This window comes from Cajanus cajan, chromosome 10 (genome assembly GCF_000230855.2).
Source record: "Cajanus cajan strain Asha chromosome 10, NIPB_CcT2T_4, whole genome shotgun sequence".
Lineage (NCBI taxonomy): Eukaryota > Viridiplantae > Streptophyta > Magnoliopsida > Fabales > Fabaceae > Cajanus > Cajanus cajan.
Genome location: NC_138526.1, coordinates 31,579,024 through 31,603,417, shown reverse-complemented (window position 1 = coordinate 31,603,417; position 24,394 = coordinate 31,579,024). Strand labels below are relative to the sequence as shown.

General features: G+C 33.5%; 3 protein-coding genes across 3 annotated transcripts; 1 reads left to right on the top strand and 2 right to left on the bottom strand.

Moving 5' to 3' along the window:
• Positions 1 to 3,068: 3,068 nt before the first annotated feature.
• LOC145952431 (uncharacterized) lies at positions 3,069 to 5,311 on the bottom strand. The gene is made up of 3 exons (XM_083064794.1): positions 4,750 to 5,311; positions 4,270 to 4,695; positions 3,069 to 3,166 (listed from the first exon to the last, which is right to left on the bottom strand). The coding sequence occupies exons 1-3, from the start codon at positions 5,309 to 5,311 to the stop codon at positions 3,069 to 3,071; spliced, it is 1,086 nt and encodes a 361-aa protein (XP_082920920.1).
• A 3,783-nt stretch (positions 5,312 to 9,094) lies between these two features.
• On the top strand, positions 9,095 to 11,863 carry LOC109790308 (1-aminocyclopropane-1-carboxylate oxidase homolog 1). Its single transcript, XM_020349434.3, has 3 exons — positions 9,095 to 9,821; positions 10,354 to 10,675; positions 11,456 to 11,863. The coding sequence occupies exons 1-3, from the start codon at positions 9,277 to 9,279 to the stop codon at positions 11,699 to 11,701; spliced, it is 1,113 nt and encodes a 370-aa protein (XP_020205023.1). The 5' UTR covers positions 9,095 to 9,276; the 3' UTR covers positions 11,702 to 11,863.
• Positions 11,864 to 14,275: 2,412 nt separating this feature from the next.
• LOC109790311 (Galactose oxidase/kelch repeat superfamily protein) lies at positions 14,276 to 16,427 on the bottom strand. Its single transcript, XM_020349444.3, has 2 exons — positions 16,178 to 16,427; positions 14,276 to 15,538 (listed from the first exon to the last, which is right to left on the bottom strand). The coding sequence occupies exons 1-2, from the start codon at positions 16,205 to 16,207 to the stop codon at positions 14,582 to 14,584; spliced, it is 987 nt and encodes a 328-aa protein (XP_020205033.1). The 5' UTR covers positions 16,208 to 16,427; the 3' UTR covers positions 14,276 to 14,581.
• Between the last annotated feature and the right edge of the window lie 7,967 nt (positions 16,428 to 24,394).

The window sequence follows — 24,394 nt, the reverse complement described above, 5'->3', positions numbered from 1 at the left end:
AAATAGTTTCCAACACTCACTAATTACACAAATTCTGACAAACATAAATGATAAAATATGGGACTTTGGGGGTGGTTTTTAGCCGTAAGGATGATGCTAGCGATAGTAATCATGATAATGATGTAAATGGTAGTGATGATGGTGATAGTGATAATAATGTTGGTGTTGATGTTGATGGTGCTAAACTAGTAGTTGTATTGTGTCAATGGTAGTAGTATCAATTCTAATAGTAGTGATGGTGTCAATGTTAGTGATAATTGTGAAAGGTGGTAACATTGATGCTAGTGGTAGTGACATGAAGAGTTATCATCAAATATTATCCGCAATAGTTTTGAAATTGAGTTAAAAATTAATATAGCTCTATTTTATCAAATGTATTTTTTTTTTTGTAAAATCATTTGAAAATCAAAAACTCTCCGTGTTATCTCGCTTGGCAAGTGTACCAAATCGTATAAGTAGTTCAATGAAAGTATGAGTATCGTCTCCCAAGGGGCTTGCACAACACTTTGCAATTTCACTTGTTATACTAACTAAGCTACCAAAAAGCAATAAGAGTTTGAATTGTTGCAGTAAATAATATAAACAAGCAATAACAATTCTTTTTGGTATTTTGGTAAACACTTAGAGTGCAAAACTTGATTCTAATGCAATATTAATAAATTGTTGGGGTTTGACTACACTAAACCTTCCTCTCATGCTTATCACTAAGCTCACAATAGTTATTATTCAGAATTTATCAATCACTCTCAAAAGTAACCAACCCTAATCTCTTACAAGTTGGAATCTAAGTTGCTAACTTAAACTATCAATCTCTTGCATAGTTTAACCAAGAAACCAGCTTTAAGAACAAGAGCTTAAGAAAGACCAATGACATTTACTCTATCTCTAGCAATAAGCACCATTAGCTGCTCTATTTCATTTTAGAGGTTTAAAATCATTTCTCAATCTCTTAAAAACCTCAAGTTCAAGTTAAGGGTGATCAAGTCAAAACAAGCATTATGCACAGAAATAGAACAATAAAACTGAATAACAACTGAGATAGATTGCTTAGAGTTTACACATGAGAATGAGTTTAGTTACATCAAACCCCAACAAGGGTGAGTTTAGCTACACATAGACATGTAGAACTCTACAAATGATGAAGAAAGGAAGAAGCTTGATCTTGAAGGTTCCAAAGCTCTCTAGCCGCCACACCAAGTCCAAGAATGATCCTCCTTCCTTCTCTCTTCGAAAATCCCACTTTTAGGTCATAAAAGCTTTTGTCTTATGTGAATAATGACATGTCAGCACAATCCACGCTCAGCCTTAGTTCCACGCTCAGCGTGGGATCAAAATTTTGTTCCAGGGATTCTCTGCCAAGCTGAGGCTAAGCATGGATCTGGGGCTTAGCCTGGGGACTTAACCAAAAATTCCTTCAACTTCAAATTTACCACTTTGTGCTTGACTTCCTTCCTTCTTTCCTAGCTTTCTTCAAAACTACAAAACAACAACCAAATACTTGTAAGTTACCTAAAAACATGATTCAAAAATAAAATATGACCACCTAACAATTTAGATATGTTTTGAGTTAAAAACAAAGTCTAAAGCAAGGAAAATTGATATAAGTGCTTCAAACTAGGCCATAAACTTAATGAAATCATAACACTTATCAATACCCCAAACTTAAGATCTTGCTTGTCCTCAAGCAAAGAAAAATAAAGCAACTAAGTTAACACACAACCTAATCTCCTAATTGAACACGATTTGAAAATTGGTAATCAGATAAAACAGCCATACATGTCTTCCAATAGTTGAACACCAAAAATGTTTACACTTGATCCGCCAATTAATGTGGTGCCCACACAATTTGATATCAGAAGTGTATTGCAACAGTTCCCAAAGGGATTAACAAGCATGGCAGTGATACTAATGAAAATTAGTGAACAACCTCTTCCTCACCAAGATCAGTGTTTCTCTCATCACACAAGTGTATTTAGGTGGGAATCTCTCAAATTTACACAAATGAATCACACAAGTCAACTTTGCTTTTCTTCTAAGTCAAATTCAAACATTCACATAATCATGCATAGATCACAAGGTCTTTCATGGGTTGTAATGTGGCTGGGCTAACAAAAGAAATTGGTTTTTCTGGTTAAACAAAAGACACCACAGGAGTAAAAGAGCAAGTCTTAATGATCACCATGTATAATTCCTCTTCCTTTCTCTATCCCCAGAAGTCCCAAGATACTACCTTCACCCAAAGCATATAGATCATACAACACACTTATTCACACAATTTAATCACTTTTTGATGTTTGATTTTTTTTTTCTTTTGCTTTCTCTTTTGATATTTTTTTTCTTTACCTTTTTTTTTTCTTTTTGATTCTTGATTTTTGATTTTTGAATTTTTTTTTTTGAAACTGAATAACAATTGACTAATGGCCACAATGGTACAACCATAACATGCAACAATTATCCATATGCTCAGCAACAATGATCACCCCAAAATACCCCAAACTTAAAACTTTTCTCCCCTTATGATCAATTTGACTGCTCTCCTATTCCTAAGGTGTGGGAGAATTTTGTTTTTCTTAAGGGCTTCAAGGTTCTCAATAAATTCATTGTTTGGCTCAAAGTAGGGTGCAATGGATTCACTTTTTTTTTTTTAGGTTGGCTTTTTGGTCAAGTGGCTCAAATTTACAAGAAAAATTGCCTTGATCATCTCTAAACAACATATGCTATGCAAACTCAAAAGAGAGTCAAGCAAAATCAACCGCATGAAATCAAATGGTAACACTCACACAGCAAGAGGGGTCAAAACTCACATGGCTAATAAAGGTGCTCAAAACTTTTCAACAGTATCATGCCACAATAATTAACCACAAAAGTAATTGTCACACTATCACTACTCATCCCTAGAGTGCAACCACAAACATTTTTGATCTTGTGTCTACAAAATACCTTTGTTCACTAAGGGATACATGCACACCTAATTTTTTGATTTTTCAATTTTCAAAACACATTAAAACCAAACAGTCAGAAGCAAATAACAGAACAAAATAATAAAATAGTTTTTCAAAAGTATCAGCTTAGTCTTCCTCCTTATCATCTTCAGTCTTGTCTGACTCTTCTTCATTGACAACTGCATCACCTCCCCCCTTCTCTTGATCATGGCCTCCTGGCCATGCTACAAAAGCAAAATAAGTGAATGTAATTAGGAAGACACAAAATCAGGCAAAACAATGAACAACCAAGCTGGGTTTTTTTTTTTAAACTCCATAGACAAGTTGAGCGCCCAGCCCACGCTCAGCGTGAGGGTTGCAGCAGCGTGCTCCCCTTTTGGCCCCAAAAAGGATTCACCCACCACCAAGAACACCAAAATAACTTGAATCTTGTCATGGGCATTCACAAAAATAAGGTTTCCAAGGGTTTTAAAAAGACCCATTCACAAATATACCACCACAAATGTGAAAATATCATCAAGGAACATCAACCATGAAAATAAGCTCAAAAACACCATGGATACAAGGGTTTGCACGAAAATGGGTAGGGGGATTAGATGAGTGGGGAAAAATAGAAATGGAGCCAAGAAACATACAATGGGGGGAACCACACAAGGTTAGGTAAAAAGACTTACCTTCATGCCTTTGATGAACAAGAGAGAAAATGGAGCCTACCCACACCAAGAGCAACACGGCCAAAGAAGCAAAGAAAGAGACTTAGGGTTTGAGAGTGTTTGTGAGAGGTTAAGGAGTGGTAGAGGGAAAGAAATAGGTGTCTTGAGAGAGAGTTTGACAACATTTAATGAAAAAGGAACTCCCAGGCTAAGCGTGGGACTGGGGCTTAGCGTGGGAGCTCCAGGAAGAACTCCCAATTTCAAAGTTTAAGTTATGAGGCTAAGCGTGGGACTGGCGCTTAGCCTGGCACCTCCAGAGAGCTATTTTTCTACCTCTGCACTGATATAGCTTAGCTTGGAACTTCATGTTGAGCGTGGATTTCAATTTTTTTGCAAATTTTCAAATTTTTCAAGCATAGCTCAACATGAAGTTCCTCAAGCCCTCACAAACACAATGCTTTCTCGACTAAGAAGCAAACACAATGATTAACCATGCACCTACACCTAGAACACACTAACACAAAATAATTTAATTTAAAGGCATGCTAACTGGTTTTTGGATTAAGAATGATGGGTTGCCTCCCATAAAGCGCTCGTTTTCTGTCACTAGCTTGACAAACCAAGACTTCAAGGGTTGTTCAATTCAACGGTGGAATGAGCTCGCTCAATTTCACCGCCTAGGTAGAGTTTGAGTCTTTGGCCATTTACCACCCAACTCTCTTTAGAGGCAAGATCCTCCACTGGTATTGCTCCTTGAGGCCTAACTTGCTTAACTTTGAATGGTCCTGACCACTTTGATTTCAACTTCCTTTGAAATAGTCTTAACCGGGAGTTGTAAAGGAGAACAAGTTGTCCCAGATGAAACTCTCGCTTTAGAATCTTTCGTTCATGGTACAACTTCACCTTTTCCTTGTAATGCTTAGCTGAATCATAAGCATTGAGCCACAATTTAGCTTTCCCAAGTAGTGAGAATGGGAGCGACTTCAAGCGGATTTCATCATCTAGAACTGATTTTTTCAGCTTCTTTTTAGCCTCACACACTACCTCATCCAGCACTTCTATTCGGAAACAAGCACCCTTATCATTCGGAAGGGTCGTGGCTTCAAATACGTTGAAAGTGATCACCTCATCTTAGACCCTCAATTTTAATGCACCATCCCCAACATCAATGATTGCTCGTGCAGTCTTCATAAATGGCCTCCCCAAGATAATAGGAACAGTAGAGTCCTCTTCCATGTCCAAAATCACAAAATCAGCTGGAAATGTGAATTTGTCAACTTTGACTAGCATGTTTTCAAAGACACCAGTTGGTTTTACTACCACCTGTCCAACTCTATCCAACATAGACAAGGGCATGAGGTTAATGCTTGCACCCAAGTCTAGCAGTGCTCTTCCAATAGATAGGTCCCCAATAGTGATTGAAATTGTAAGGCTTCCAGGGTCCTTGAACTTGGGAGGTAAGTTCTTTTGAATTATGGCACTACACCCCGCTTCCAACTCAATAATCTCTTGCTCAATGAACTTTTTCTTCTTGTTTAAGAGGTTTTTCATGAATTTTGCATAAGTGGGCATCTGCTCCAATGCCTCTGAGAAAGGAATGTTGATCTGAAGCTTCTTAAAAAGCTCCATGAAGCGTGCAAATTGCTTTTCTTTATCCTTCTTGCTTGGGGCTGGGGGATATGGCATATCCTTGGTATTAGACACCTTGGATTTCATCTTCAATTCTCTTGCTAGTTGGCTCTTTGATTTTTTAACAACAACTTCCTCAGCCAACTCTTCTCCCTCTATGACATTCTCTTTTGCATTTTCTATTTTTTTTATTTTTTTCATTATTTACTCCATCTCCTTCTCTCATTTCTACCTCTTTTTCTTGCTGCTCTTCCTCATCCTCCAACACACCCACTCTCTTACCACCTCTTGTTGTAATTGCACTACAATTCTCCTTTGGATTAGTATGTGTATTGGCTGAAAAATTTCCACCAGAATTTTCAGCCAATTGTTTGGCCAGCTGCCCCATTTGAATCTCCAAATTCTTTATAGATGCTTCAGTACTCTTGTGGTTAGAGATTGAGACCTGCATGAATTGGTTTAATGTTTCTTCTAATTTAGACTTCCTGTCATACAAGTTGGGCCTTTGCATAGGAGGTCTACTAGATTGAGCAATATCATTCTGGTTCCACCCTGTGCTAGGGTGTGATTGCCAATTCTTCCCATAATTACCACCATAATTTCCTCCTTGTCGAGCTTGATTTCCCATGTAATTCACCTCTTCTCCATGAGATGGGAAAGTATCAATGCACTGCCCGTGAGGATGATTCAACCCACAAAGATCACAACTTAGAACTTGATGTTGAGTGGATTGTAGTTGTGGAATTCGAGCAACTTGCTTGGTAAGAGCTTCAATGTGCTGGCACAAGAGCTTATTTTGAACTAATAAAGCATCTTGAGATCCCAACTCTAGAATTCCTCTTTTCTGTCTTGACTCCCTTTCAGCTGGTAGATCATAATCATTTGCTTCCATTGCATCAATCAACTCTATAGCCTCCTCCGGTGTTTTAAAACGCATACTACCTACAGCTGAGGCATCCAATAGAATTTTCACCCGTGGCTGCAATCCACCCAGAAAAATATTAACCTGAGTAAGGTCATCAAATCCATGACTTGGACATCTCCTCAACAAGGATTTGTATCTCTCCCAAGCCTCGGATAGAAGTTCATCTTGCTTCTGAGAGAATGTGACAATCTCACTCTTTGCTTGATTGATCTTAGCAAGAGGGAAGAATCTTGCCAAGAACTTTGTCTCTATGTCAGACCACCTGGTTAAGCTTTGATGTGGTAGAGCATTGAGCCACATCTTAGCTTTCCCAAGTAGTGAGAAAGGAAATAACTTCATTCGAATCACCTCTTCAGGAACTTGATGTATCTTCACTGTGCCACAAAGCTCAATAAAAGTATGGAGATGCAGATATGGGTCCTCATGATCAAGGCCCGCAAATTGATTGTTCTGAATCAGATTTAATAGTGTTGGCTTCATCTCAAAATTAGTGGCAGCGATTGCAGGAGTGGCAATGCTAGAGAAATGAGTAGTACCAGTAGCAGCTGCATGATCACCAAGAGTAATTCTTGGTCTTTCCTCTGCCATTTCTACTTCCTCTAAGATCTCAGATAAGGAATGATTGAGAGGGGACGAAGTAGCCTCTCTGTGTTGTGCTTGCTTGGCTAGTAACCTTTGCTTCCTTACTGCTCCCCTGTTCCTCCTAGCTATTTTCTCAATTTCCGGATCGTAAGCTAAATCACTAGCAGGAACAGTACCTCGTATAAACCAGAATCACAAAGCTACAACAAATAGTCAGCAACACAGATACAATGAATTAAAAGAAAAGGAATATAGTAATTGCAAAATATAAAAGAAAAAAATGAATCAAAGCCTAGATTAGTAATCCAAGTGACTTTGCCTAAGTATTGAGACGCAAGTCCCCGGCAACGGCGCCAGAAACTTGTTATCTCGCTTGGCAAGTGTACCAAATCGTATAAATAGTTCAATGAAAGTATGAGTATCGTCTCCAAAGGGACTTGCGCAACACTTTGCAATTTCACTTGTTATACTAACTAAGCTACCAAAAAGCAATAAGAGTTTGAATTCTTGCAGTAAATAATGTAAACAAGCAATAAAAATTCTTTTTGGTATTTTAGTAAACACTTAGAGTGCAAAACTTGATTCTAAAGCAATATTAATAAATTGTTGGGGTTTGACTACACTAAACCTTCCTCTCATGCTTATCACTAAACTCACAGTTATTATTCAGAATTTATCAATCACTCTCAAAAGTAACCAACTCTAATCTCTTACAAGTTGGAATCTAAGTTGCTAACTTAAACTATCAATCTCTTGCATAGTTTAACCAAGAAACCAGCTTTAAGAACAAGAGCTTAAGAAAGACCAATGGCATTTACTCTATCTCTAGCAATAAGCACCATTAGCTGCTCTATTTCATTTTAGAGGTTTAAAATCATTTCTCAATCTCTTAAAAACCTCAAGTTCAAGTTAAGGGTGATCAAGTTAAAACAAGCATTATGCACAGAAATAGAACAATAAAACTGAATAACAACTAAGATAGATTGCTTAGAGTTTACACATGAGAATGGGTTTAGTTACATCAAACCCCAACAAGGGTGAGTTTAGCTACACATAGACATGTAGAACTCTACAAATGATGAAGAAAGGAAGAAGCTTGATCTTGAAGGTTCCAGAGCTCTCCAGCCGCCACACCAAGTCCAAGAATGATCCTCCTTCCTTCTCTCTTTGAAAATCCTCTTTTAGGTCATAAAAGCTTTTGTCTTATGTGAATAATGACATGTCAGCACAATCCACGCTCAGCCTCAGTTCCACGCTCAGCGTGGGGATCAAAATTCTGTTCCAGGGATTCTCTGCCAAGCTGAGGCTAAGCGTGGATCTGGGGCTTAACCTGGTACTTAACCAAAAATTCCTTCAACTTCAAATTCACCACTTTGTGCTTGACTTCCTTCCTTCTTTCCTAGCTTTCTTCAAAACTACAAAACAACAACCAAATACTTGTAAGTTACCTAAAAACATGATTCAAAAACAAAATATGATCAACTAACAATTTAGATATGTTTTGAGTTAAAAACAAAGTCCAAAGCAAGGAAAATTGATATAAGTGCTTCAAACTAGGCCATAAACTTAATGAAATCATAGCACTTATCACTCCGCCATCCCCAAACGACCATCTACTATTGACACTTGGTGTTTAAAGAGCAACTCCAGTGCTATGTGCACTTGTTCTAGATTGCAACTCTAGTTCTTCCTTCTGTGAAATTTTAACATTTCTTATATATGTGAAAACCCGAAATGAAACACAATTTTACATGAAATTATGCAAAGTCAAAGAGCATAACTGCATAAGGCACTACAGAAAATGATCTTTGTTTATAATCACATAATTTCCTTTCAGCACCATAAGGCTAAGCTGCCCGTGAATTAGTAACATATCGAATGGGAATTTTGTTTATTTTCCTTTGTCAGTTTATCTCTCATTTTTTAAGGGAAGTCCTATTCATGCAAAATTTCTTTTAAGGAGAAATACGACTATATCCCACCCTAAAGTAAAGCACTGGGGATGGATAAGTTCTGAATCTGATCAAACATATGACCCTCATTAAAACATGCATTTTTGTTGCTTTTCAAGTGCCCCACCTGCCATGTTTTGGAGTAACCACGTACCATATAAAAGGATTTTTAAATTGCACCCACTTATACAAACTATATAATCCTTAATTCACGCACGAATGAGGAGAGGGTGATTCAGGCCATTAGTTAAAAAAATACTTAAATATTATTAGTTTACTATTGATTCCGCTGACCAATTGTGTTTGTAGATTGTCACGCTTCTACAAAGCAAAATAAGAAAACTTCGTACTTAATTGCTTTGTTAAATCCAAGTTGGTACAATATGACAATAATTTAGTTGTCTTATATGAAAGGAATCCAGAGAAACAAAATGAAGATGCCTTAGTTTATTCACCTCTATTATGGAAAAATGAAGTTGAAACCAAAGCATTTACATTTTGTCCTTTTGATCTCTTGATTCCACTTACTCCTCCATCTTCAACCCTTCATAGTTGCTTTCATAATATAATTGATGCACTGTTAGCCTCAAAAAATGGTGCTCACAAGCACAGATGAGTTGGAGGCAGGAACTGATTCTGGTTATGACAGGATAAGTGAACTCAAGGCATTTGATGATTCAAAGGCTGGTGTCCAAGGACTTGTAGAAAATGGTGTGACAAAAGTTCCACGTATGTTCTATTGTGAACACTCTAATCTCAGTGATGGCTCAACCAGTGAACTAAATTCAAATTTTAGTATCCCCACCATTGACCTCACAGGCATCCATAATGATCCTATTTTGCGAGATGGTGTTGTGGGGAAACTCAGATATGCATGTGAGAAGTGGGGGTTCTTTCAGGTTATAAACCATGGAATTTCAAGTGATGTTTTGGATGAGATGATCAAAGGAACCGGTAGATTTCACCAACAAGATGCCATGGTGAGAAAAGATTACTACACCCGGGATCCGACCAGAAAGGTTGTTTATGTTTCCAACTATAGTTTGTACCATGACCCTGCTGCTAATTGGAGAGACACACTTGGTTGTGTGATGGCACCTCATCCACCAGAAGCAGAAGAATTGCCAGTAGTTTGCAGGTTTTTGATAATACAACTTTTACCATTACTCCTTGCACATGCTGAAACTTAAATAACAATTTTCTAGTTTCTTATGGTAAAGTAGTTTCTAATTGGTAATGATATCTTTAGCGTACCAGAAGTTTACACACGTCTCTACATTAATATGATATTGTTCACTTTAGACTTATATTCTTAAAGATTTACTTTTAGTCATCATCCAAAAAGTTTAATAATAATAGCGACTTTGTGTGTGCTTATGAACCCATATTCATCATTTTGTTCTAACAATGTGAGACTTTGTTTATAAATCAACAATATCTACATTCGATATTGCAATTTTGGTTAAGAAAATACAGTAAATCTGTTACTTCTTAATCCTCATGTCATTGCCTAGGTTAGTATAACTGTTCTGCTTATTTTTATTGTAGAAAATCTTCATTAGATTTGGAAGTGATGCATTTAATTCCATTTTTTTATTTTCAAACTCACTACAGTTTAATTTCTAAATTGTAACTTCTCTATCCTTGATGAGTTGATAATACACCTGCAGAGATGTTGTGGTTGAATATTCACAGAAAGTAAAGGCTTTTGCTTCTATTCTGTTTGAGTTACTATCAGAGGCACTAGGCCTAAATCGTTTTCATCTTGAAGATATGGGTTGTGCTGAAGGGTTTCTTCTCCTATGTCACTATTACCCATCATGTCCTGAGCCTGAATTAACTATGGGAAATAGCAAGCACACAGACAATGATTTCATAACAATACTTCTGCAAGACCAGATAGGTGGTCTTCAACTTCTTCATGACAATCAATGGGTTGATGTAACTCCCATCCATGGAGCCCTTGTAGTAAACATTGGGGATCTTTTGCAGGTAAGATCATCATGCATAGAAATAGCATGTTCATACTAAAATATTTTTATCGAGGCTAAGCACAATGTATAGCATCATAGTTAATCATGCTTGATTGAAATAGCACATTGTATAGCTTATAACAATGTATAGCATCTGTATTATAACTTATAACAAGAATGAAATAGTAAATGTCTGAAATAGTTTGAAATAGCTTGAAGCAACGATATTGCTGAAGATCATTAGAAAGCCAGTAGATATTATTGGTTTAGTTTAATGGTTTTAGAATTTGAATTGTCTTGAGTCTTGATTACCCTCTCTTTAGCATAATTCCTTCTTGCAATTTTGATCACCACATGCCCTTTTTCTTTTTATTATAGTCAGTTCATTCTAATTGTTAATTTATTTTGAAAAATAGTATATGAGATTTTGTAAATATGAGTTCATATTGTTATCGCCAAAATATGCTAGTTAATCCATTCTGCACATTAGTTATATTGTTCCACTCATAGCAGTTTAAATTTTAAACAAAATTTTTCACACATTCATATTAAAATCTAGAAATACCAAGATGAAACTGAAGTCCATCGGATAATTTGGATGTTTTCTTGAATCTTGACCTTTGAGTACTTCAATACGAACTATGATAAGTTTTTGATTGGTGGATTCTATAGGAACTGTGCTCAAGCAAGACTTGCATAGTTTTAACATTTTAGTGGACATTGTCTTAAAATGCTCGGGTTATACACGTGAAACAAGAATTGGATTATGATTATCAGTTTCACTGTATTTTTTGTGCAGCTTCTTTCTAATGACAAGTTCGTTAGCGTCCAGCACAGAGTCTTAACAAATCATATAGGTCCAAGAATATCTGTTGCATCGTTGTTTAGAACAGATGGTGATGAGTCACTAGTCTATGGTCCAATCAAGGAGCTGTTATCAGAAGAAAATCCACCACTCTACAGAGACGTATCTTTAAAAGAGTACTTGACATATTATTATGCAAAGGGCATTGGAACTTCCGCACTATCACACTTCAAGTTGTGACTATGAACAGTTGCATGCAATCTTCATATTTTTGATATTATCCTATAGTGAAACCAAGACATATTATGCCTTCTTAGTAAAGTTTTTCTGCTTGGACACTTGAATAGTATCAAAGATATAAGTTAAATTGAAGAAATGTGGTATTGCTGCTTTTGGTTCCTATATTGTTGTTCCAATCCACTAATTTTCATACCTTTACCAATTGAATCAAGTGACTAAATTCCTTTATTACACAAGTGGACGCAGGAGAATCAATGTTTATTTTACCATTTAGAAAAGTTAAACTTAAGATCAACTCAATCCACCCATATTTATGCATTTTCATTTGAGTGTATGAAAATGTGCGTGGATGAAACACATCATAAATCAACTTAGTAGAGGAACAAAGTTTTAAATTCAAATTTTGTTATTTTCATTATAATTTTGACTAATAAAAAAATAGTGAACATAGAAGACTTGCTAAATAAGGGGAGTTTTTTCAAGTTATTGATTAACATTAACTATTTCCTACATTTTAACTTCCAATTCAATTATATTTTAAAAATATAATATGATGATATAATTATGACAGAAAACATTCTTCCCTGCACAGGTACATTCACAAGCTACGTACATTATTTATGTAAGATTCCATAGTTCCCGTTCTGATAGGAGCCCAATACAAAGCAACACTATGATCAAGCCCAAGAGGAATACTAATAGGCCCAGATATCTCTAAGACTAAATTTAAACTTATATTATCGTTAATTTTTCCCTCTCCTTCAAGATCTACACATGTGGAGGGTATGAATCATAGAGCCGTTAGTTACTTTTTTTTTTTTTAAGCTGGATTGTATTCCCTTTTATGGTAGGAAATGAATCAAGCATAATTTCTTTAGTTTTTAGCCCTTAATGTTTACGTTAATTTTGATAGCTTTTACCCTATCATACTCTTGCTATTTTGTTCCACTACACAAGCAACCAACATTAACTACTAAAGATTCCCAACTATCTAATTGAGAATTATTGATTAATCATGCCACTTGCTACTTAGAGTGTTCACAGTAGAACATACATTGAACTTTTGTCACCATTTTCTGCAAGTCCTTGGACACCACCAGCCTTTGAATCACCAAATTCCTTAAGTTCACTTATTCTATCATAACTGGAATCAGTTTCTGCCTCTAACTCATCTGTGCTTGTCGCTAGGGGTGGAAAAATGGGTCATAGCCCCTGGGCTGACCCATTGACCCACCAAAAATTGGCAGATTAGACTCATCATTCTAATCTATCAAGTCTACCAATTTATCGGACCAAATGGCGGGTTGGTGAGTTGTGATGGGCCAGCCCACATAAGTAATTGGACTTCATATGTAAATTATTAGAAAATTTATATTATTAATAATTTGATTTTGATTTTGTTATAAGTAGACTAATTTATATTTGATTTTGTTGTAAGTTTGTAATTTATTTTTGTTGAACATATATTATGCACAATATGTATACATTTTCAATTTCATGTGGTTATATTTATTTATTTGTAACAGTTTTTTTATTTGAACATAAGATATATTTTTTATAATTTTTTTTTCAATTTTTTTAGTAGTATGCGGGCTGGCCCGCTAGCCCGCTAGCCCAATCTTAGACAGAGAGGACCAACTCCTATCCCTTTTTTTAATGGCGGGCTAATATACGTTGACTTATTTTTGGCAGGTCATTGACAAGCCGGACTAAAACAGGTTAGACTGACCCATTTTGTTACTCCTACTTGTTACGACCATTTTTTGAAGCTAATTGTGCATCAATTATGTTATGAAAGCAACTATAAAGGGTTCAAGATGGAGGAGTAGGTGGAATCAAGAGAACACAATCTAAATGCTTCGGTTTCAATTTTAGTTTTCTATAAGAGGGTGAATAAACTAAGGGATCCTCATTTTCTTTCTCTGGATTCTTTTCATATAAGACAACTAAATAATTGTCATATCGTGTGACAATTTGGTTTTAACAAAGCAATTACTATATAGTTTGTAAGTAGGTGCAATTTAAAAATCCTTTTACATGGTACGTGGTTACCCCAAAACATGGTAAATGGGGCAAATGGAAAGCTACAAAAATGCATTTTTTAATGAAGGTCATATGTTTGATTATAACTTATTACTTATCCATCCCCAATGCTTTACATTAGGTGGGGAGAGTATCGGTATTTCTCCTTTGAAGAAATTTTGCATGAATAGGACTTCCCTGAAAAATGAGTGACAAACTGACAAAGGAAAACAAAGAAAATTTCCATTGGTGCTGAAAGGAAATTATATGATTGTAAACAAATATCATTTTCTGATTATAAACCAATTCCATTCGATATCACTAATTCACTTACAGCTAAAAATTCACTTAAAGCATAATTCACTAGGTGTAGCTTCCAAGAGTCATCGTTTCCATACTCCCACAATAACCCATCTTCAACATTAAATATCCTTAATCACTTGTTTAAATTTTAAACAAACTAGCCAATTAAATATCCTTAATCGCTATCACCGAAAAAGAAATAGGAAAATCAAATCAAAAGTCAAGAATAATTGAATCATTAAATCATCATTTGAGAATTGACTCACACTTGCTAATTTATTCTTTCACAAAAGCACAAGTACATTCATAAGCTACGCAAAGATTCCATTGTCCCCAACCAGGATCAAGAATATATTTCAAATACATCATATCATCTAATTGCCAAATTAATCAGACACTTGCAACTTTGTTCCACAACACAAGCACATTCACAAGCTAACTACATTAACTACCAAAGACTCCTTAGTTCTCATGCCATTGCCCTCTCACAAGGATCACATATACATTTAGAAATCACCATACATTATTATGCAACCTTATCACAACATTCACCAACTAATTTGCCAACTCTTGGGAAAGAGCAAGGAAGAAAATGTCATCAAGCCTATCATTACTAGGAGAGTTGCCACCATACACCAACAACCCTTCTTGGCCGCCACGCCGAGCTCCGGCGAAAGCACACCACCCTCGTGGCCCGGGATGGCCACCGGAGTCCACCTTATCCTCCAACCTCTCCCATGATAGTGTCTCAGTGTCCAATGCATAAACCTCACCAGAAAATTGCCCAGCACCCAAGTGACCTTGGTCACTTGGGTCAATTTCCCCACCATACACAATTAAATACTTCCCATTACTAAAAATGCAAAACACACTCCGGGCCGTGGGCTTCTGCCCACTTGTCTCAACTTGGGCCCAAGTCCCATGGGCTGGATCAAAGCAATGAACATCATCCATTTCCTCTCCAGCAAACCCATACACAACCCATATTTTCCCTTGGGCCACAGCCAAGCCCGGCCCACCTCTCCCCTTACAATTCTCACCCGGAGAAGGAAACTCCACCCACTTCTTGTCCAAAACATCAAAGGCCCATAAGTCATTGAGCCTCCCCTCAAATCCACAGCCGCCAAAGACATACACGTATCGGTCATCGGCGGCCGTAGAGTGATAGCTCCGATGGGGAGGCCCAACAGGGCCACTTGAAATCAAGGCCCATTTGTTGGCCCTTGTGTCAAAGGAATAGAGCTCATTGAGCTCTTTGTGCTCACTATCCCTTCCACCAAATACATAAATGGTTTCCCCCACTGCGGCCATTGTGACACCGACACGTGGCGGTGGGATATCCCCTGATGCATCGGTCACGGACCACGTCAAAGTCTCTAGGTCGAACACGTGGACGTTGTTATCGACGGGGACACGTGGCACGAATTCGCCACCAAATGCATACACTTTCTGTGCTACTATGGCTATAGCATGTGAGCTTCTCGCTCCTTGCCCGGTTCCTCTTTGATCAAGCTGGTACAAGATTTGAAATGGAGTTATATCATATCTTAAAATTAACTTCATCACAAGAAACTTAGTGCAAAATATATCAACTTTTTTATTACAAGAATTTCATTCTATTGTGAGATTTGCTTAATGGTGATAAGAAATGAGTGGATGACAACACATAACACAGAAAGAAAAAAAAAAGAAATGAGTGAGACTTGCTATAGACAAATATAGTTGGGAAACCCATGTATGATTTTAAGTGCTTTTCACTAAAAAGTTGATTTTGACATTTAATCTTTACTCTAAAGCCCCACTTTTTCATTTTCAACAACTTGCTTCTTCATTGACGATCCCTTGAGAACAATTTCAACTGGAATTTTATGCATGGTTTCTAAGGAAATCAATATATCTAAGTATGTGACTTATTAATTATTTACAACAAGTTGAACCAAACACAATTGCAAAGGCTTGTGCTTCGAGAAAGAAAACATTGCAATTAATTGAAAACACCAAAAAAGAGAGATTGAAGGGATGGATAAAAACTAAAAGGGGTAGAAGTAGAACCAAGAGGGGTTTTATTCACACATGTTTCATATTAACAAAATATGAATGAATGATAGAGTTTAATCAAAGAGAAAACGAAATAGAGAAAGAGCTACAAACCTTGACCCAACTGCCATGAACTACGGCCATTGATGGAGTCTTTCAGTGAGACTGATCTTAGTCACTAAGTTTATGGTACGTGTTGGACTTTTGGCCTTATATATAGACGGGTTGGTTAGTACTTGGTGAATGTATAGTTCAATGTTCTTTGAACAGTAACATATGCTCTCACATAAAGGAAGAGGGAGATGACGAGGATAGAGATGAGAAAAAAAGTAATAATAATCATAAATTATGTTGTTGGCGAGGATCTTGTGTCATTTTTTGAGATTCTTTTCGTCGTACCTAATATAGTTACTGTTTTTGTTGTTCATCTTGAAAAAAGGACATAAAAAATTAATATACGGTGTTCATGAGTTGTAAAAAGAACATAAAACCCTTATTTTGGCACCAATCGATTTTTTTTTATCCCTGTATTTTCTACAAATCGAAAGTTTTTATCACTACTTTTTTTACAAGAGATTATCTCTCACTTAGACTGTGAAATATTGTTAATAATGTTAAAATTTTGCTTTGATCTTTAAAAATTATAAAAAATTTAGTCATATTATTTTGTAGATTAGTTAAAGAAGACGCTGAGAGTTGTAATTGTTAAGTATAAAGGAGAAATTTATGTTTTCGTAAAAATATGTTTTCAAAATGAATTTGAGAGCATATTCTTATTCGTATGAATGTTTTAACCAGGTTGGATACCAACTGGTGTAGGTGTACGTGTTTGTTCCATAACGAAAATATTTTTAATCCCCTGAAGGCCTAGATCATGCCTTGATGATGTAATACCATGTTGAATTATTGTTCCATAGTTGGCTCAAATATTAATTTAAATAAGTGTTACAAACTCAGAATCCACCGATTGTTTTGTTCAATATCAGTTTTTAATTACATATCTCCGGGGATATATTCTTTTAGTGGAGGTTTAATATGAATTTTTTTTCTTCATATCTAGTAATTATGATTTTTATAAAATTATAAATTCTGAAAATTAATCATAATTTTTAAAAATAGGTAAAATATGTTTGATTACTCATAAAATTTCTTGAGAATATTTACATAAGATTTGTGGGAATTAAAAATTTTAATGTTTGATTATAATAGTATTTTTTTTGTATATAAATATTTTTTACAAAAATATCATTTATTAAAATAAACTCATTAGATATATTTATTTATCTAAATCTTATTACAATATGATATTAAGCTATTTTAAAAGTTAAAAGCTTATTAAAATTATTTAAATACATAATTCAACAAAAAATAAAAAAAAATATTACATTATAATTAAGAAAAATAAAAATATATTATTTCATTTCATTCAAATGAAAAAGAAAAACGAAAAGTGTTAACAAATACTATTAAAATATAGAAACAAAATAAACTTTAATAATATTATTAAAATTAATAAGGTTAAGAAATAATGAGATACAAGAAAGAGAGAGAGAGAAATGAAGATATGAGAGGGAAAGAGAGAAGGGAGGGGGAGAGAGAGGGGGGAGAAGGAAAAAGAGAGGGAGAGAGGGAGATTGAGAGTAAGAGAGATAGAGAGCGAGAAAGAGAAATAGAAATAGAAGGAGAGAGAAGGAGAGAGAGAGAGAGAGAGGGAGACATAGAAAGGCAGAGAGAAAAAAGAGGGGGAGTGAGAATGAGAGTGAGAAAGAGAGAGAGAAAGGAAAATAAAAGGAAAAAGAAAGAAATATTTTTTGTTTTAAAAATAGACACTATTATATTTTTATTTACATAAAATTTTCCTTTTAACTCTGAAAAGTTAGATTCTCACCTCTCATGAGATTGTTTTTATAGGAAAGTGAAATAAAAATGATCTTCGATAAACTATATTCCTTTGAATCTTTTTTCAAATAACTATCAAATTCTCGATTTAAGATTCTTATAAAAATAAAAATATTATACATATCAAACACATTCTTATGTGATGATGACTTTAATTACTAAAAATGAAAAACTTAAATGAATTTAATATTTTAATATAATAAATATTTTTTTAATATTTTCTATATTTAAGATAACTAGATAAGCTTCATTGAAGTAGAAGGTTATACAGAGGAGAAAAAGAGAGATGATATACGATAAAAATTATGACAAATGTATTAAATAATCATAATTAGTGTTAAAAATCAACTTAAACTAGTTGATCTAGAAATTGATGGTATAATTAACGTAAACTTTTTCTTCAATTAAATGTGTCATCGAACTAGTGTGAATTGACCAATTATTTGATGATTGATCAATCGAGAAATTGATGGTCTAATTGGTCTAAACCTTTTGTTGGATCAAAACTTATTTTTTATCGGCAAAGAAAAGTGATATATTAACTTGGTACAAAAGTGATATATTAACTTGGTACAAAGAGTACAAAAACCCATGTATAATTCATAGTTTAACTAAGATGTAAAATTATTTGATTGAATGTGTCATCAACCTTGTGAACTATTCAATTTTTTGATGAACTAATAAATAAACTGTGCTACACGCTAATGTTGTTCATTAGTTAGGTTGGTTTGGATTTGAGTGAAAATCCAATCTAAATAAATTAAATTTAATTGGTTTGAAATTTTTTATAATTTTCTTTGCTTAACCAGAACCAAACCAATTCGATGTAAATTGGATTATTTCGGTTTGAATCATTAGATATCTAATGAATTTAAAAAAAAAATTAAAAAAAAAAGTAACTTTTTTCCTTCTCAAAGTAAATAGATCTTTCAACATTAACTAAATTGATATATTGTAAAAAATTAACTAAATTGATAAATTTGCAATATAGTTCCTCTATTTTTTCTTCTTCTTATTTTACTTAATGATTTCAAACGCACTATAGTGTGTGAAGATGACACTCAATATATTGCAATATTATTTCTCTTGTTTTTTTGAAGTATTTGGGAATAAGAATGAAAAAATCTACATATTATAAAACAAAAACATCTTCAAAATAATCAAAATAATACATACACATTACTACATCTGTTCTTATTTATAAGACCCCACTTAGAGCAATTATTCTTTTATATAAGATCTAATTCACATTGGCTCATCATATATTAATTATGTTTGTAACACCCTATTTTTTAGAAAATAATATTATTTATAAAATTATATTTTTATTATATTTTTGGGGATGTAGAGATATAATGATAATTATTTTTATTTAAGAGAAATATATTTTATATTATTATTATTATTATTATTATTATTATTTAATATTTGTTTTGGAAAGGAAGGAGAAACGGGTCAGAATTGAGTTGGGTTGGGTTGACCCAACCCGAGGGAATGAAAAGGAAAGGTTAGGAGACTAACTCCATTAGTTCTCATTTTTGACATTTTGAAGGAGTAAGAGGAGAAGAGAGGATATACAGAAGCTCTGAGGAGGAAAACTCAAGAACAACCTCAGATTTCACCATGACTATCAGATTCGCATCATTAGGTACGAGGGGAAAATGATAGATTTATGTGTAGAGTTACATGAGGGAATGGGTGGAGAAGAGTCCCCTTGGAATTTTTAATAATTTTATAATTATTTTTGTTTGGAGAATTGTTGGTATTATTAGATTCTGTATGTGTTTATGATTATGAATATGTGAAGAATTGTTAAAAATGATGATCTGGGAGAGAGAATAAAATTGTTTTAAAAGTGTTTGTGAGTTAGGGTTCGTAAGGGAAACTAGAACATTGAATTTTGGTTGAATCATTGAATTATTGAATGGATTAAAAGCTTATTATTGATACAATCTTTGAAATATGCAATTGTGGAGATGGATTCTAGGGGTCACATGTTGAATTTTTTGAGTTTTAGGTGTGGAGGCCCGTTGTCATCAAATGACTGAGCCATTTCAAAAGGTTGAGCCCTTTGGGGATCGTGTGATAGGGAAGGATCCCTAGAGGCAAAGGAATGAGTTGTTGGAAACGGTTGAATGCTTTTGAAGGGCTATGCCCTTCGGGGGCCGCGTTGCAAAGGATTCCTGAAAGTAAAGCGCTGAACACTTTGAAAGGTGCTAAGCAATTTGATGCTTTCTGAATTAGACTTTGATGTCTTCATAAAAGTTGTAGTCTCGGATGTTATCTTTCCAATGGAGTTGAAATCACCTAAAAAAGGAGGTTTAGAACTCCATTATGGTTATTTTAGTGAACAGGGGTCAAGCTATCAACATGAACTATATTTGTTGCGATTTTTGAAGTTTTTAGCTAAGTGGATGATTTTTTTAGAATTTCATGTCTTCATGAGAGTTGTAGATTATCCTCTTATATTTCTTTTAAGATAGGTTAGAGCTTATTTGGATGAGTATAACTCTCTGTGTATTGTTTTCTTTGATAGTTGTCAAAGGAAAACATATGTTATTTAATGTTCTAAGGTGTTATCATGTGGATTGAAAAGTTGTTTAAAGTAGTATGATAATATTTTGTAGAGTTGGTTCATATATGGATGATATATGATGTAAATTGATGCTTGATTCATATGCATGCTTGGTAATGATATTGGCGTGTAAGAGGATGTAGTGCAAGTTTTATGTATCACGTATTATTTTGACTAGAAATGTTGATTGTGTGCGTGAAGTGGAAATTTAGTTGTGGACTGAAGTGTGATGTCTTGACACAAATGCATGCGTGGCACGATCCTTAGCATGAGGTGCTACAAGGTTGGCGTGAGCATGGCATAATGTGGGATGTGTGTGATAATTAGCATGTATGTCAGCGTGGCACAATCTTGAGCATGAGCTGCTACAGGGGGTGGTATGAGCATGCTTAATGTTGATTGTATGATGCATGTGGCAATGAGCAAGTATGTTGTTGTGGCATGACCTTGAGCATGAGCTACTATAGGGGTGGTGTGTGCATGACATAGTGTTGGTTGTATGATGCGTGTGGTAACGAGTACATCTCGGCGTGCCACGACCCTGAGCATGAGCTGCTATAAGGGTGGCATGAGCTTGACATAGTATTGGTTGTATGATGCATGTGACAATGAGTATGTATGTTGGTGTGGCATGACCTTGAGCATGAGCTGCTAAAGGGTGGCGTGAGCATGACATAGTGTTGTATGATGCGTGTGGCAATGAGTACATATGTTGGCGTGGCATGACGCTGATCGAGTAATGCAACAATAGTGACGTGAGAATGACATAGTGTTGATTGTGTGAGGGTGGGGTGCATATGTATGATTGAGATTTGATGGCAAAATGTTGACTTATTATCAATAGAACTTGACATGTATAAACCTGATGGAATTTATAATTGTATAATAAGTTGTAATGGAAATTATGTTGTGGCGTTTCTTTGTGTACTTTACATATAGATGTTTTCTTTTCAAACCGTACAATTTGTGAATGTTTTAGGTAAGGAAGATCTGACTATTAGTGGCATCCAAAATGCTAACAATTGAGTTATGAGTATGCTCTGATATTATGACATTGGGGCAGAGAATTTCTAGGACATGAATTTTTATATGTATTTGGAGTTATATTTATTCTTTTAAAAATAATTTCTAAACTCTTATGTTTTATTTTCCAAGTTTTATTTTCAATTATTTTGGATATTGAAGAATATTTATGAAGGTTTTATATGTACCCTTTAACCAATATTAAAAATTTATTTTTTTATTTACATTATTACAATATATGTGTTGGGGTAGTAAGAATGTCACAATGTTCAGACTAAAATACATCCTAATTAAAGTGTGTTCTCTTATTTTGATAAAATGCATTAATTATAAACTCTTTAAAGAACATGTATTCTAATTAACTAGGAGAAAGACAAATATTAGTTAGGAGAGGAAAATAGTATATAACATACACTCTAATTAGTTAGAAGATATATGTGTTAATTAAGAAAGAAATGTAGTATAAAGATTGTCTTAAAATATATATATATATATATATATATATATATAAAATGACAAGTTTATTATTATTAATTAAATTAACTACTTCTTTTAATCTTATTAAATTAGATAATTAAATCTTATATATAAGAAAAAAAGTAATAATTGATAACTAAATAAATTATAAAAACAATAGTATATAAATTAATTAATTTAATTTAAATTAATTTAAATTTTAAATGTGTAAATCTAATATCCAAATCAAATATCCAAATCAAATACTATTGAGTATAATTGATTTGATTTGGATTAATAAAAAAAAAATCCAAACTGATTTTGATTCGGTTAATATTTTCGAATCGAATACCCATAAACACTCTTACTACGGTCTCACTCATTTTGCTTAACAGGAGTAGAATCCATATATACTTTTTTTGATAAACTTAATTTCTGTAATTAAATACGATTTTATGAATTAAAGAAATAAGAATTTGATAAAATAAGATAATAAAATGAGTAAAATGATGTCACGTTAAGCTGGCAACAAGACGAATTTTATTTTTATTATTTCGTGATACACGACTTCTAATGTTAAGAGTTTAATTTAAACACATTTCTAATATAAAGTTATTTTACAATATTATTTAATTATAACGTATTTTATTTATATAATAAATTCATTAACTTTTATAATGAATATTTAAAAACTATATTTAAATAATTTCAAATTAGTTAACAAAGCTTCTTCCCACCCACACGTAAAATAAATGGATTGATATGTACCGTTCAAACAAATGGACAATATATATAAAAGAATGCATCTCGTCACTTTCCATGAGTCCACTTGTTAAGTTTTAGACTTTAGAGAATAGAGTATATATCTAATACCTACAACCACATGCTACATACGTTTTAAATTTAAATCCAACCAATAGTATATAAATGTATCAATCTATCACTATTATATATGTTAATAATGACCTAAAAAATTAAAAGAAATTTTTCAAAAATTATAAAGATTAAAATACAACGATTTTAAATTTGAAAAAGTAAAAACAATACTATTAGAAAAATGTCATTTTTTTGCAAATTTTCCTATAAAAAAATATTCATAAAATTTTTTTGCGAATTTTCTTGCAAAAAAATATTCGCAAAATTTTTTTGCGAATTTTCTTGAAAAAAAATATTCGCAGAAATTTTTTGTGAAAAATAATTTACAGATATTTCTTACAAATTTTGATATAATTTTAATAATCATAGAAATTTTTTTCCATGGTAAAAATTTGCAGAAAATATTATAAGAATTTTATTTTGTTTCTTGCAGATTTTCTTACAAAAATAAATTCGCAAGTAATGTTTACTAAATGGTAGAAAAATTTTGCAAGTAACTTTTCCTGCGGATTTTCCTGCAAATTTTAATCTGCATGAAAAATAAAAAAAAATATTTAAATTTATAAGTTTAATATTTTAAAAAAACTTCAAGTCCCACATCGATTGAAAATAAAGCGATTAAAGAGTATATAAGTTGGGGCAACACCTTACAAGTTGATTTATATGGTTGAGTGTTAGGCTTATAATCTGTCATCTTAGAATTTAAAAGATTATGTATCACATGTTGGAGGCATGGAAACCAGTGATTTAAAAACCGGACCGAACCGGTCGGTCGGACCGGTTGGACTGGGAACCGGTGGTCCAGCCGGTCCGAATCTTAAGTTGGATCGGTTATACAGTCGACCCGTTTTAAATCGGATTGAACCGGTCAATTTTCTAGTTCAACCGGTGAACCGATGGGTCAAACCGGTTCAACCATTTTTTTTCTTTTTTTTTTTAAATTTTTTTAAGGGACCATAAATCACAAAAAATAATAATGAAAATTGAATCTCTTAATGGAAAAGCAAAGAATCTTATTAAATATAACAATGAATACTTGTTCTAATATATTTGTTTGCAATATATACAACTTAAATAACTTTTATAGCATATTATTAATTTTAAATTATATATTTAATAACATAATATTTATGTAAATATTACATATATTATTTTGTGATATTAATTACAAGCATATTATATATGTACATATTATTTATATTTTTAATTTGTATTAATATACCGTTTAACATGTAATTTTTTTTATATATTTTTTTATAAAATAAAAATAAAAATAATTTTAAATAAGATAGAAAAATTGAAATTTAAAATAAGATATGAATTGATTAAAATTTATAAGTATAAAATATATTTAATATAAATATTTTTTTAATAAAAATAAATAAAAACTGAGTCATGCGGTTCAACTAATGACTTACCGGTTCAACCTTTGACCCATTGACCCAGTACCTTAACCGGTTCGATGACCGGTCCGATTTTTAAAACTATGATGGAAACAAATA

Bases quoted from the DNA above. Each gene is read 5' to 3' on its own strand.
- LOC145952431 (XM_083064794.1), bottom strand. From the start codon at position 5,311: ATGAAATCCAAGGTGTCTAATACCAAGGATATGCCATATCCCCCAGCC. The intron at 4,696-4,749 runs GTGCATTAAAAT...ACGTATTTGAAG, and splicing joins AATCATTGATGTTGGGGATG to CCACGACCCTTCCGAATGAT. The intron at 3,167-4,269 runs GTGAAATTGAGC...TTGCTTTTGTAG, and splicing joins ACTCAAACTCTACCTAGGCG to CATGGCCAGGAGGCCATGAT.
- LOC109790308 (XM_020349434.3), top strand. From the start codon at position 9,277: ATGGTGCTCACAAGCACAGATGAGTTGGAGGCAGGAACTGATTCTGGT. The intron at 9,822-10,353 runs GTTTTTGATAAT...ATACACCTGCAG, and splicing joins GAATTGCCAGTAGTTTGCAG to AGATGTTGTGGTTGAATATT. The intron at 10,676-11,455 runs GTAAGATCATCA...TTTTTTGTGCAG, and splicing joins ACATTGGGGATCTTTTGCAG to CTTCTTTCTAATGACAAGTT.
- LOC109790311 (XM_020349444.3), bottom strand. From the start codon at position 16,207: ATGGCCGTAGTTCATGGCAGTTGGGTCAAG. The intron at 15,539-16,177 runs GTTTGTAGCTCT...ATCTTGTACCAG, and splicing joins TTCATGGCAGTTGGGTCAAG to CTTGATCAAAGAGGAACCGG.